At 44.0% G+C, this 15,085-nt stretch overlaps 1 protein-coding gene across 1 annotated transcript in view; it reads left to right on the forward strand.

Moving 5' to 3' along the window:
- The first annotated feature begins 1,717 nt into the window (after positions 1 to 1,717).
- kazna (kazrin, periplakin interacting protein a) overlaps positions 1,718 to 15,085 on the forward strand; it is a 102,171-nt gene continuing 88,803 nt past the window's right edge. Inside the window, exon 1 of the mRNA XM_041946121.1 lies at positions 1,718 to 2,292. Within this exon, the coding sequence (XP_041802055.1) occupies positions 2,121 to 2,292 (172 nt within the window). The 5' untranslated portion in view covers positions 1,718 to 2,120. The remainder of the gene's footprint in view (positions 2,293 to 15,085) is intronic.

Here is a 15,085-nt window from a genome sequence, read left to right on the forward strand (position 1 = left end):
AGAAATAAATACAAGCATAAATAACACATATTTCTCATGTATAAGTTTGGCAGAAGATAGTGTGTAGATGCATTTAAGGCAGGCCTTTCAATATGTCTTATAGTTCAATATTTCATACCAGTGTACAAAATACAAAGATGATAAATATCATATACAGTGTCTGAAATGAATCCAAATATAGATGTATGGTCACTAAAACAAACAATTGCAGTTTTAAGTCCTGTGTGTATCTGATCCCTATTGACAAACATGTTAATTTTCACTTTGGATTCATTGCAAAGCTTTTTTATCCAATAAGCTTCAAGTATCCATCGGTCTCTTATTTGATTTCTAGGAGATATTTGACATTTGAAAGTCATGTCATTGGCCTGCAATGCCTCAGCTACAATGAAAGCAAACCGTTTCCACACCCTGAATGCAGATACTTTGAACAACGCCTCTTTGTAGGGCTAAAAAGGGGAAAAAGAAGCTTTAATGTTTCATTCGCTGTGAGTGATTAGCCTTATCTGTAAACAGGTGGCACTCACCGTGGCTGCAAGAGAGGAGAAGAGGGAGGAAAGCAGAGCAGAACTTTAGAGGGATTTTATATATAAGATATACTGAAAGATGCATTTGTGTTACAGTGTTGACCACACATAGTGCAGGTCCCTCTGAAGTGCAGCAGTCATCTGTCCGTTTTGAAAAATGCTTTAATTCACCAGCCTGACTGGAAAAGATCCGGTTCGGACTAAATATGAAAAAGCAAATGCCTGCGTTCTCAAATTCCCCTGCTTAAGTTCAAGGTTAAAAGAGAAAAACAGTCTAAACTAAAGTGGACACTCTTAGAATGATAATGAGCGTCCTGTTGGGTTTGATCGTTTTCTCTCCGCTGCAGATAATGACTGTATTTCATTATCTATTCAGTTTTTAAATATTTTTTACGATTAATCGTTCAGTCAAAGCAAAGTTAGAAAACAGCGTCTTTAAATTGCGTGTTTTATTTTTCCAAAACCGAAAGATATTTCCAATGACATAAAATCCATGACAGCAGCAAATCCTCATATTAGAGAGGCTGGAACAGGCAGATGTTTTGATTTTGGTTTGATTTTTGCTAAATGATTTTCTGGTGATCCATTAACCGACTAACCGCTTTCACATTATTGTGCTTTATGGGCCTCAAAATGTTCAGTTTGAATGGAAATGCATCACTGCCTGTTTCCAGTGAGCGCTTGAATATACACCTTCCTTAGCTTTAGCCATACAAGTGAGCCAGGCTGTTCTGTTGAAATTTCCTCAAACATTAGTTTTCTAGGAGGAATACTGTGCCGTGATGCAGAGATGAAAGCTTTGTCCGCATAACTATGATTGTTTTCTCTCCACAACTGCTTCTTTGTCAAACTAGTGATTTCCCTCCCTTTGTACTGGAGTCCATGGAGGGAGGTGCGTGCAGTACAGAGAGAGAGAGAAAAAGGACAAGCTGCAGTATTTTGCTGAAGTCCTTTCTTACGCTCGCTCAGTGACATTCCTTGCGTGACGATTCAGTCAGACACTCAGTCCCAGAACCTCGCAGCAGTATCTCCAGAAGACAGCTGTGCTGTGGACCTCTGACTTCCATGTGCTCACATGGTCTGGCTCAGTTCCTCCCCCACGACTTTCCCTGCAAATGGTACAGTCCATTTAAAAAGGTGCTTGTCATCTCTCAATGCTCTGTGTCCTTTCAACAGTCAGCTGCAGGGAGCACATTTCACAGGGGCAGTGCTGGCTCTCTAACACACACACACGCGCACACACACACACACACACACTTGTGCTGTTACGGAACTCTCAGACACACACACATGCATGCTTGCACATTGACACACACAGACACACAGAGACACACACACACACACCATCTCCAGAGCGTACACTCCTCCCAGCAGATACACATTTCCCCTGAGCCGGATGCCTCTCTTTAAGGGAAAGGACAAACTGCTTTGAGGATTTAACTTGGCTTTCACACTAAAAAGGAGCAAGAGCAGACAGAAAAGGGAAAGAGGAGGGATTTATTTTGGGACACCTTCCTTCACAGGAAATGGTCAACTTGTCAGCATGACACCTTGTCTGGATTCCCCTCTCCTCCTCAGGCAAAAATCCTGAAAATGATGGATGACAACAAGCAGTTGGCCCAACGCATCGATGGGGCCATTCAGTCCGCCAGCCAGGAGGTGACTAACCTGCGGTCAGAGCTGAGCGCGACCAGCCGCAGACTGGCCGAGCTGGGGGCAACCGACTCTGCCAGCGTGCTGGAGACCCTGCAGCACAACCACAACGGTAGGAGAGCCGCTCTGAGAGTGGAGTGACGCTAACTGTGTGCTGAAGAGCTGTGGACTTGTGGAGAAGGGCGAGCGCTCTGTGTGTGCGTCTGTGCACGTGTGTCGCTGCATGTAATGGATGGTGGTCCAGGAGCGAGTTGAAAAAGCCTCTGAGAATAAGCGCAGATTTGAAAGTCAGTGAGTGGATAAGTTGAACAAAAGAGGTGAGGGGTTTCTCCTGGCTTGTGTCCACTCTCAGTCCCCCCACAAATCCCCACTCATGTTGAATAATTAACCTCCTGAACCTTTAAGAGGGGGTAGCACTGCTCTTTAGTAAGGGCAGAGTGGGTAAAGTTACAGCCTCTTTTCACTGTCGGCCACTCTAGTTCATTTGGTTCTCCCTTAACTGGGCAGTGGATCTGTGTCTCTTGAGGAGGAAGGGAAAGGGGGCTGGTTTTAGGGTTGCCGTGGGTTACTGTTACCGAGAGCTGTTTGAATAGCTGCCCAGTCTGTAGAATGCTGTCCTCTGCGTGTGTCTGTGTGTGTGTGTGTGTGTGTGTGTGTGTGTGTGCTGCAGCTGCTCTGTTTGCCCTTTTCCAACTTTTCTTACACTCACTTTGACACATGGGTGGGTAACAGATGTGTGTTTTTGCGCTGGTGTACATGCATAAGAAGAGGGCGGCTTCATTAGCATGTGTGCACATGGGCTGTCATGTCCTTTCAACTTCTGGCACACACATACTCTCACACTCTCGCTGTTTCCATAGCAGTCAGCTGGTACAGTGAGCTGTCTGCTCGGATACCTTCCATATTGGCTTTGGCACAAGTCGGCTTTGAAACCAGCACATCTCTCATACACTTCCGAGATCTCGGTAAAAGGTCTGCTGGCTTTCCTCTCTCACATTCATGAGGAAAACCTGTTGGCTAACTTCCCCTTTACAATGACAGCGAGTTATTTAGTCCTCAGTCGACCCCTGGAGTGTGTTTTTAAAGAGGAGAATGTGCAGGCTGCCTGACACAGCTGGTCAGGAACAGTTTGGTCATGTGTCAGCATTGTTTTTCAACGGACTGCTGCTGTCGCTTTGTTTTTCAGTTATTCCTCTCTGCTTGTGTGTGTGCATGTGTGTGTGTGCGCGCACGTGCATGCCTTGCGGTATCCCTTTAACCCTGATGCACACTCACACTCCTGCTGTTTCCATAGCAGTGTGTGTGTGCCAGCGTGAGTGACGACAGGCATTCCTCCGGGAGGGTTTGAGCACTGATGTCATTGTCCCTCGTAGCCGCTTCTCCGCTCAGCTGAAATGATGCCCGAGATGTGCACGTTCAGCGGTGGAATCACGCTCATCTGCAGAGAAGATTCACAAAACAAGCAAATGCCACATTAACGTCGGAAAAAAGACTTTATGGCTGGTTCATTCTTAAATCGTTCGCAGCATGAGTGAAGTGATGCACTTTGAGAAACTGACACCTATCTGCACATCTCTCTTGAAATGGATTTTGTCAGACATAATTGTCTAGAAATGCAGTGCTAAGTGCTTCTGAGTGCCCCTTTTTTCAACATCAAGAATGACACACATGTCCCTTTGATACTGAAGATTGTGGCTGCTGATTCCCGCCTTTGTTTTGGCCTGTATATCTTCCCACTGTCATTCCCATTGAGTCTCTGTCAATAACTCTTTTTTTTTTTTTCATTTCACACCCACCTCCTGCTGTCTTTTCTCAACCCCCTTTCTCTCCTCCTAGCTGTTCTTTACAAGCCCAGGGTGTATAATAGAAATGGCTGGGGATGGGGAGGATTAGGTAATTTATCACCAGTGGCTGTGTTGGGAAGGGAGGTGTCTGCTAAGGGTCGCTGGTTCATTGCACAGCCGGCAGAGTGGGAGTCCTGAGGGAAGCTTTGTTGGTGGTGCTACCTGGCACTTCACTACCAGCGCCCCTAACCTTGCTAGCAGGCTAGCTCACCTTAATTGCATTTCTGCTGCCTGGGGATTCACATTTGCATGTTACATTAATCCCAGCAAGTGCAAGAATTATGAATAAATGACAGCACTTCATGCATTGTCTTCATGTGGCGGTCTGTGGAGAGGTATATTCTCGCAATTGTTTCTAAAACACACACATGCACACAAGATCCAGCCTCCACTTACCTCTCTCAACACCATCTTGCACCTTGTCTATCCTCTGAGCTCGCTAGTATCCTCATGTGGTAGTTCATGAGCTTCCCCCTGGACTTAAATGGACTACATTTAGCTTTGTTGTGGCGCTGAGGGGCTGCTTATATAGAGAAATGCTGAGCAGCCATAAAACTGACTCAAAACTTGTGCCTGTGGCCCCAATTCATTCTTGTCTCATCCTTGTGTATGGGAGAGAATGTCACGTCCGGCTCCACTTTGGAGGGAATTGGTAAGGCGAGTGAGAAGCCCATTCATTCTGCTGCATATCTGGTGTGTTTTTCTTTGTGGTTACCTTTAACTAGAGGTAGTTTTAATGTGTATTTCATTTTAGTTTTTGTAGGTTTTCAGTTATACTTACAGGCGACAAGAAACCTTTTATTCTGGAGTAATTGCGTCAGATTTAGAATGAAATACTTCTTACAGTCCATTTAATAGAGGTGCATACAGATAGAAAAACTCCTGTGTCTGCAGCCTCCAGTTTGTGTGTGACATGCATAGTCAAATAATGATAATACGTGATCCACTGTGGTTGCCTTGAGTCAATCTGGAGCAACCGACACAGAACTATTGCAAAGTAACTACATAAACTTCTGTGCTGTTGTGCACATCAAACTGGTTGGTTTTATTTTTGTATTCTACACAGTCTCCCAGTGAAAGCGCTGCAAATCGACAGGAGTGTTAGAGATGGTGACATCCCCAGGGCACATGCTGTAGGGGTCCTGGGCATATGAAGAACCACATGCTGCTGTAGAGCAGAATTATGGCTAAACACGTCACTGTGTGTGACAGTAACCAGAATTGGTTAAGACATTTGTCAAATGAATAAGATCTGCAAATATTGTAATTATGGATTTTACATGTTTACATTATTTTACACTTGAAGGCTGTGTGAGATTGGGAGAGACAGACTTTGACTTATCTTTAAGACAGTTAGCAGCAGTTCGACAGGGTCTACTTAGAGCCGTTTTTCAGAGCTTTCAGCTGCATCCCAGGGAAAGAAATTTGCTCTGTTGCCATGGAGATGACTCATTTGTCATCACATGACCTAAGATGTTATCAGCAGTTTAATTACTGCTTTTAAGCGCTGCTCAATATACATTAAAAGGCATGTAACCATGTAAAAAAAATATATCTATACAAATGAAATGTTCATGTTCTCATTCTTTTCAATTACAGATGAGTTTATCATGCTGTTACGTTCACAGGCTAATGAAGGCAGCCTGGCTGTGCTGGTGGCTAACATTCGCTCTACACCTTTGGTTTGATGCCTGTGCCACTGCATGGGAACATAACAGATTCACAGCGCAGGACTATAGCAGTAGCTAATAAGTTTGGTAACTTGCAATGTTAGCCAACCAGCACAGCTAGCCTGTTATCTTATCTCATACTCAGCGGACTTCTGCAGAGCTTACTTTGGGTCTGAGTGTGAAAATCTGCTAATACTGTACAATAATAAATGCAATGGATAAAAACAGCTGTTTTTTTTTTGCTACTGCTTATATTCTAACCACCTCTCATGAGGGATGGTAATGTTTATTTATTCAGCATTCAGAGGTTATGAGGGAAGGTCAGTCCTGTTGCATTTAATGACTCACTCATTCTTGTAGTTGAGGGTGAGAGTATTTGAGCCAAGCGTGTTTGGTCAAGCATTCACAAGATTATTGACTCCATTACTGCATCAACAGAAGGGCATTTTTTTTCCTTCTGAAGCTCACTAAAAAGTCAGGGTAATCATTTGAGTTAAGCACAGATTTTATCCTCGTGATAATTAAAAATGCAAAAATATATTAATCTTCAAGGCAGGCTATCGAGAGTGAGTCAGGCCTATTATATCATTGAGCATGGAGGATTTGCTGTCTCTATACATCATTAATGAGCAGACAAGCCCTGCATGTTAAAATGCCACTGAGACTCCAGTTGGGTGGTGTTCTGTAATTCTGTTCACGAAAAACAACCTTGGTCGTTGACATTAGGTATTAAACAGAATTAAGAATATCGGGAGGCTGTTTGCTTAAAAAGTAGTTGCTCCTTTAGAGGTGAAGAGAAGAGCAACGGAGACATCACAAGACTGCTCGTGATTCTTAATGCTATTAGCCAGGGCTTTCATTGGAATGAAAAAGGTGCCAGTATTCCAGATGAGCATCTGCGCAGCGTGTGGTATTGGGTGTTTTTTTTAAATTGGGTTTAACCTCTATTTCTCTAGCGCCTCAAAGGGGGACAGCTCACACCTCTCTCAGACTGACCCCACCGGCGGTCCTCAGATCGATGCAGTATCGTGATAGCCGGCCATTCATCAATGCAAGATTTGGAAAGCGAAAGCAACAGTCGAAGCGTTTCTGCAGAAGCTGTGTGACAGTATTCTCACAGCGGGCGAGGGGCAACAAATTTCTGCCTTCTCCCTGTGCCTGCGAGTGCCAGACAGTCCACAAACCGCTAGAAACGTCCAGTGTCCCTCTGCTTTCACAACTTTGAACTACCAGACCACATTCTTACCGTGGTAAAATGGCATTTCAGTGAAATGACTTCGCCCTGTGATTACAATTTCTCTGCGTGAGTGCAGATCCTCTCTGCTCCGTAGGGCTCCCATTATTCAGTGTACAGTGTTAGCATTCAATTGTCAGTATATGAGAGAGACAATACTTGCACAGTGAACGCTTCATTAACATCCAGAAGAGTTTGGACATTTATTATTCCAGTGTGCAGCATGCAAACACTGACACGTGTGACCTAATTCTTGTCAAAACAATGAAAAGTATACACAGCATGACTGTACAAAGAAAAAAATGATGATGTATATGATGATGATGTTATATGATGGAGGTATTAAAATAATACAAAATAAACATGTTATTGTACATAAGACCACAGAGCCCCTATGTCCAAACCAGTGATGTATTCCTTTTCTATAGGCACTTTGCAGCCTGCCCCACAGACGCATTAAAGCAAAGAGAGAGCTGCACAGTTTTTATACTCTCCTCTGGAGGCTGAGTTTGATGTTGCACTCACCTGTCTGAGCGGCAGCCTGCCGCTGCCGAAGTCTTCCACAATCTGCTCTACATTCAACTTCTTTGCTCCCACGTACTCGAAGCTAAATATAACCAGTCCAGTCAGCCTTTCCGTCCCACTGCACTCCTCAAATGTTTCAGACATGTGGAGCTGAAAGGGAGAGGGATTATTGTCAGCAGCGGCAGAAAGGCCTCGCTGAAGGTAGAAGTTCCTAAGTGAACGCAGAAGACTCCGCATGTTTTCCGGGGTGTCAGCTGAGTGCCGAGTGCCATCTCTGTGTACATGCAGCTCCCTGGAGCTCCGCCATCCTGCAGCCGCAGACACTCCAGCAGCTTCCTCCCCGCCAGGCCTGCTGATGTGCCTCATTTCTTTTGTTCCGCTTGTCATGATGCTTTGATATGATTTTTGGTTTTACTCTGTAACATATGCAAACTGAAATGAAGCAAAGTGCCAAAAAAAAAGAAAAACAACGCTCAAGGAAAGGTAAAACTACAGCATTGCGAGAATAAATGTAATTTGTCGACATTCACCTCCATACAGTACTTAGTCCTGGCTACCGTGCAGTACATTGAACGCGCAGTGGTCCATTTTGTTCAACAGCTGGTTTCTAACCACATGTGGAGGATGTGTTCCACGCTATCTATCTGCCAAACTGTGTCTACATTTAATTTCCAGATCTCTCTTTACAAACAAAGACTTACAGTTTATTCCTACCTTAAATATATTGAATAAAGACAGGATTTGCATAATTTGGAAAGACACTTTTATATCTCAGCTGTTTGAAAATGCCAGCAGGCTTTCACATAATGTTCTACCCTCTTCAATTAGGGTAATGTATGCAAAAAGAGGTCTTTGGCATGAATTTTGCCAGAGTTGCTTCAAATGTCACTGCTTTCTTTTTAATGATTTGAGTGCTGGGTTTGTTACGTTATACTGCACTCATGTTTATAAATACATATCAATAGCCCTGGAAATCTGTTGTGGTGAATACATTCTGATTATTACATCTTATTTCAGTCTTTTATAACATTTGGAAGAAATGTATGCTATAAATGTAACTATGTATTAATGGTATATGACAACATCACAATAGTTGATATATAAAAAACACTTTGTGAACAAAGTGTTGGAAACCAACACATTTCCAGAGGCCAAAGCACAGAACATTCGATCTCTGCCTTTGCTGCAACAAGCCCCTACGGCAAAAAGATCATCTCTACCATTGACTTCTTTTCTTGTTAAGTTGCGGTCCTGTCAAAATCCCTGCAGAGTCACTCAAGTGTCCTCACATAGATTACAGGTTTTTCCATGAATTGCATTTCCTCCTGTCTTTTGTCTGCGCAGACAAACCTGACATGCCATTAGATTTGTAGCCCTTCACACTCCCTATCATTGATTTGATGAAGAGGGATAGGTGTAAAGCTGCTGTCACTCAGACGGGCATTTGGTGCAGAGTGCCCCTGGGCATCTGAAAACAAAGAAACAAAAAGGCAGGAAAGATATAACCGGATAATGCAGCCATAAAAGCCGGCAATGAATTACCTCAAGCTGTGGAAATGGCACCAAATCTCATTAGTGTTTCTTGTCGATGGAGATGGCTTTGAATCCCTCTCCTTCTATGGCAATGAGAAACTTAATGACTTGTGTGAGGAAAAATGATAGTCCTCCTCAGGTTTCATGTTTATGGCACGTTTTACGGACGTTTATTTGACAAAGTTACCCAACAGATGGTTGCTCCTGAAAGCAGTGCTCAAAAGTGCAACAAAAATTGGAAATGCCACAATTGCCTTTGGCAACCTTCATTTAGCTCCTCTCCTGGCGTCGACTGCAGTAACTTTACTAATGAATCCCAAGTTTAGAATGAATCACCACCCACTGAAGGGTGTATTTCAAATGGAACGACCCATGTCAGTATAATTAATAAGGCTGAAACCCGAACATAAGGTTGAAGTTAGTAATTACTTGCCTATAAAGCATGTTAATGATGAGTGATGTTGGTCTGTAACCATATGCTTAAAGGTCATTCATTTACATATACATGTAGTCATCATCTGAGTGAGAGCACTGAATTAGATTAATTACAATCTAGTATACAGTTAAAATATATGGTGTGCTGTCTCTTATGTGTGTGTTCACCATATTCTGGGTGTGTATTCACAGAGCTGCCACACACACAGACACACACACACTCCGCTCTGTGGCCTTGTCATAAGTTATCGAGCAGAGGAGGAAAGTGTTTTCCAGACAGTCATCATCTGCCAGCAGGCCCTGACACACTAGCAGCGGCTTTGTTTGACATTATAACTCTAAATTCTAATTAACTCGCACCCCCACTATCACACACACACTTATTACGTTTCTCTACCTGAATAGACAATTTGATGCCCTTCGTTGCATTTGCGTAGGTCAGGTCTGCGGTGTATATTTGGTGTTTTGGGCTGGTCACAGTACGCATTAATGAGTTTGAGTGGCTCTCGGCTATGTAAATGAATGTTGCCCTCTGTCCTTCAGCCTGCCTTTCCTGAAAACTGATGCTAACAGCACTCGCACGCACAGCGGCAGATGGCACGAGTGAGTGCGCTCGGTAATCGGTGACATTCCACATATTCAGATGCCATGAAGTGCAAACACTGAGCTGTGTCATGCGGAACTGTGGAAGCAAAGGGTGAGAAAGGGGGATAAAAGTGCTTCTGTACAATGTAAATGTCACTTGTCCCACCAACAGACATTTGAGAGAGGATGTGGAATATGCTGCAGCCCCATGAAGGTGACAGGCCAGTGTAATGGATAGTGCACCACGCAGATAGACTACTGTGAACAATGATTAAAACTCTCATTAATTTGATGGAAAGCTTCATTAGCGGGTGATGGTGGGTGGTGGGCATCATTGTTTTTATGCTGCATCCCCATTAGTCTCTGGATAGCCTTCATTTTACATATTTGCCACAGGGCCCTGCTCATACATTTTAGAACAAACTTCCTCAGGACAACGTGGTGAGGATCATATATAACTATATCTTTGTCAGTGATCATAAAGTACATAAAAGAGGAAATCAGAGCGGCTGAATCTATGCGAGTGTATACGACAGTTACATCTGATGGGACGTTGGTGTAGAAATCCGCACAGTGGACGCTGATTGGTCCGCTCAGTTACCCCAGAGAACGGCTCCTAATAGAGCGAGATACGAGATGAGAAAAGTGTGTGCTCGTCAGGCGTGGAGGCCCCCCAGTGATTTTTGAATGATGTGATGTGACGGGGACTTGGGGAAAGAGGGAGGGGACTGGGGAGGAGGGGTCTGCAGGGCTTCCTAAGATTTTGTCAGCAATTATTCACAATGAGGTGCAGTCAGACGATCGACTGTGGCAGCGGCAATGATGAAATGACATTTCCTCTGTTCGTCTCACATTTCTGGCGGTGGTAGATTGGAAGGATGTGAGTTTTGCCTATTTCTGTCCTCTGTTCCATTTCTGTGAGGCCGACGGTGTGCAGTATTATGTGTTTGACCGTTACAAAGTGCTGCAGCACTGTGTTGAGACGGTGTGAATCTTTGCCGTCATCCTGATGCTTCATTTCTGTGCAGGTCTCACAGTAAACTTTCTGTTTTTTAGGCTTCATATAAATGTTTAGACGTGTGGGACATCCAAAGAAACGTTACTAAATTGATAAATTATACCATATATTGAAATAATTTAACTGGCGAGAGCTAACTGTTTCATTAATGACAGTAATGCAGAGCAATGTTCATCTTCAGGTCAACTTCTACTACAGGGTGTTAATTTTGGATCCTAGCTGGGGGGTACATGGAGCGTGCAACCCAAGATGAAAGGGTATTTTGGGCGAAGGTGTAGCCGAATAGAATTACTGCGTAGCTCTGCAGAGGCGTTGGCTTGCCTGTGAGCATTTTCAGACATATGTACTGGTCCTGGGTCGGATTTCTCCTCGCACACATCCCGCTGCAACCGTTTAGGAGCTGACAAATAGAGCGGGATCTCGGATCAGTGCTTCTGTAAAGCCTCTACTCTGCTGTGTCAAACGGCTTCCACCAGCTCACAAAGACAAGTCAAGGGAGCTGCGGAGGTGTTTCAAAGTTTTTGGAAGACATTGCCGTGAAATTGCTACTTCACTCTCGGAAAAGGGCACAGGATGTTGTGTTCTCGGCCTAAACCAATGACGTTCATTGTTTACAGACAAGGATTGGTGGGAGTGTAGAGGTACTCATGCACAGCAGACACTAACGTAGCTACTTGAGTATTTAACACTCCCCTCCACCTCCCACATTTTGTACTTGACATGCTGTTTGGAATGATGCCCTTAAATCTTGTTGATGGTGTTGAGTCTAGATAAGTCCTCTATTGAGGTATGCCAATAACACTTTCCTTCCCCTGCTGATGCTTTTTCTGTAATTTGATTTAGATACTGATCAGTTAGAGGTCACCGTAGACATTTTGGGTAATAGTTGTCTGGTCGTGCTTTGCACTGTTTTGTAGTCGTAACTCTTTCCTTGGCTGTGATCACACTCAGCCCTTGTGCTTAAACAACATGTGCAGCTGTGAGCGTTGCTAGTGACAGAGAGCCAGAGGTCAATGGGTGCACACACATTACATGGTTGCAAGGTTTGGTAACCGGCAAGCTATCCAAGCTGCATTAGCTTCCCTAAGCTGAAGTAACAAATGAGGATTGTTTAGAATCTGATGAAAAGGAGTAACAGCATAGATGTGTCCTGACTAAAAACAGAGTGCGTTTGGTGTTTGCTCATTTCAAAGTTTCTGCATGATAAATCAAATCTAACGCAGCTAATACATTTTCTACTTGGAGGTCCCAGGAGTGTGCCCATACCGCAATGTGTCCTTTTGTTTGGAAGAGACCAACATATTGAAAAATAAAGTAAAGAAAAACTGACAAAGGCACAGATTCACAGAATTGCTTTTCATCTATTTCTCGTCATCTTACCTATGGTTTTCTCTTCTAATTATCAGAGCAACAATCAGCATGCGCAGACACAATGCTGTTGCCGTGTCTGTTCTAGTCAGTTAGTCATGCCTGCCTGTTGTGAATATGAGTGATCATCCAGCCTACAATTGTCCATCTATCAGCATGCAGGCTGTCCGGCCAGCTGGTGCCTGCTGGTTTGGAGCAGCAGATTGGGCAAGCCTGGAAGTCGCCGCCGTGGCAGGTGGGCCCCGCCATCAGGTACCGTAATGCCCACTGGCACAGACGGGGCCGTCTCGGAGCGGCGTGATGGGGAAGGGACGGAGCATGTGTGGCGGAGGAGAGAGGGAGGCATCTTGAGCCGTGCGTATGCCAACCCTGACAAATTGGATAAAGCCTCCAGTGGATGGGAAGGGCAGTGCCAGTGTGAGGCTGACATATGAAGAGGATTGGCACAGTAGGTGGAGTGGGCAGAGGGTGGGAGGGGTGGGGGTGGCGGAGAGCAGATGTGTGTGTCATCACAACCCAGGCATCATGCTGAAGAGAGGAAGCATTAATTTAAGCGAATGGACGTAAACAGACTCTGTATGTCTCTGTATGTGTGTGTGTGTCGCCGTGTGTGTTTGAGAGAGAGAGGACCTGCCCGTCCATAACAAGGCTAAAAAATAGTGCCTATGGTGCTATTTTCACACGTACACAGTGTCTGTCTGGGGATATTCTTCATCCTCCACCTCATTAGTTTTTTCACGTGTCATAAACCAAATTTTTTGCCTTTCCGCTCCCATTACCTAGCTTGAAAAATGACTTGAAAGTCATATTTTATCTGCTGATGCATTTCTGCTTTGAAAATGGACCCGGACTCGCAGCGTCAGGTTAGCTGCACTGTTTGTTCCGTCGGAACAAGAGGCCGTACAGCGCGTAGCAATCTGTGGAGAAGCTGTTTAGCAAGGGAACAATGTTGCCTGAAGGTAGTGGAAGTGTTGCTTTAACCACATTACTTCAAAACATGCTTGTCAGAGTAATTTGCAACACTGAACAGCCTACATTTGATGAAATTCAGTTAGTGTCATGCTGCGAGTTAGCCCGGTGAAAACTGTCAATCTATTTGCTTCAATATACAAGCAGATACTCCTAATAGATGCTGTTGTAAACTCCCTGTTTGCTATCTGATTTTGTGTGGCGCCTGTCTAAATGATCACTCTCAATTGTGTACTTTGCTGGTACCAACCAAGCCAGGCCAACCTTGAAGAAGTTCACTTATCGTTGCAGCGCAAGCACAAAAACAGGTGGCTAGCTGTCAGAGAAATTACAGGTGTGCATTGACTATTTTGCATCATTGCATCAGACCTTCATTAGCAAGCTGAAGCGAAATTGCTCATTTACACTAAACTATGGTAATTGCAGATTTCTCACAGTTGGTTTCACCTCAGAGGGATTAACTCAAATGTTTCTCCTGAGTGGCAAAGACTCACCTTCCCTTGCCAGTCGTTTCTCATACACTCATTTTGTTAATGAACTTTTACTGGTTTGACAGGAGATAAACGCTGCAGCGAGGCAAGCAGATCTGTATTTGCCTCACCCCACTTAAGGATCAGTCCTGTCATCGTCTTTCATTTTATTGATTGGAATGATACTGCCATGACTAACTCCACGGCTGACTGTGGTGCGGCTTTTATTATGTGACGAAGATATTACACAGTAAGTGAGAAGATATTAGATGTTATGTTGAAAGCAATCTGCAGTCTGGCCACCTTGTTAATTGAATTTAACTGACATTGATTATCTGAACTGCTCAGAGGGAGCGAACCACGATCGGGCAGTGCGGATGGCATCTAAGACTCAACGAGCGAGGGCGTTAGTGTGGGGTCGATGCATCTGAAGGCATCCTTTGACTCTCATTGAGCCTGCGTGACCCTTAACCGTGGACCACATGGCCTCCAAACAGAGGATGCGATGTCCTCACACAGCCGTTCGAAAGCGTTCAATGCTTCACCATGCCTGTTTAAGGCCCATTGAATCTTTATCAGCAGGAAGCGAGGCAGATGCTTGATCAATAGGCAGGGGAAAAGGAACAGAAGAGTCGCTTCTACCAAACGTCTCTTTTGTCAGCAGTCACCAAACACCTTCTCTTTTCGAGCCATTGTCTACAAGGCAGAATGCAAAATACAGAAATTTGTTTACATTTGGTTCTTAGCAATCTTTGATATTTAAGACCTTTGTCATTCCAACTTTAAATGCTGATGTTTGATTTTTTATCCCTTATACACTTATAAGATTTTAGCTGTATTATCGAACCGTAATACTGAAACTACGGGAGTGTGGTGGGTTTATTATAAACACACTGTTATAATGATTGCTTCACTCATTGCTCAGATTTCTGCACATTCTGGCCCATACTATGTAAACAGTCCCCCACACAGTTGCATTTTCAACTTCTCAAAGAGGGGGGATGGTGCTACAAGTGTGTGACTGGCATTGTAACACCTTTTAATCTCAAACCAAATTAGCTCATGCTAAAAAGTTGTACTTTTCATAGTGTTATTTCACCACTTCACAAAATGTACTGTTGCTGCCGTTTGCTGGCTTTCTGCTTGTCTAGTATAGATATTTTCTATCCTTTACCTGACCTGTTAATGCTGCATTTCCTTGGTTGACATCCAAAAAGCTGTAAATTGCTTACTTAAAAATCCAGCCTCGGAAAT

This window comes from Chelmon rostratus, chromosome 10 (assembly GCF_017976325.1).
Source record: "Chelmon rostratus isolate fCheRos1 chromosome 10, fCheRos1.pri, whole genome shotgun sequence".
NCBI classification, from domain to species: domain Eukaryota; kingdom Metazoa; phylum Chordata; class Actinopteri; order Chaetodontiformes; family Chaetodontidae; genus Chelmon; species Chelmon rostratus.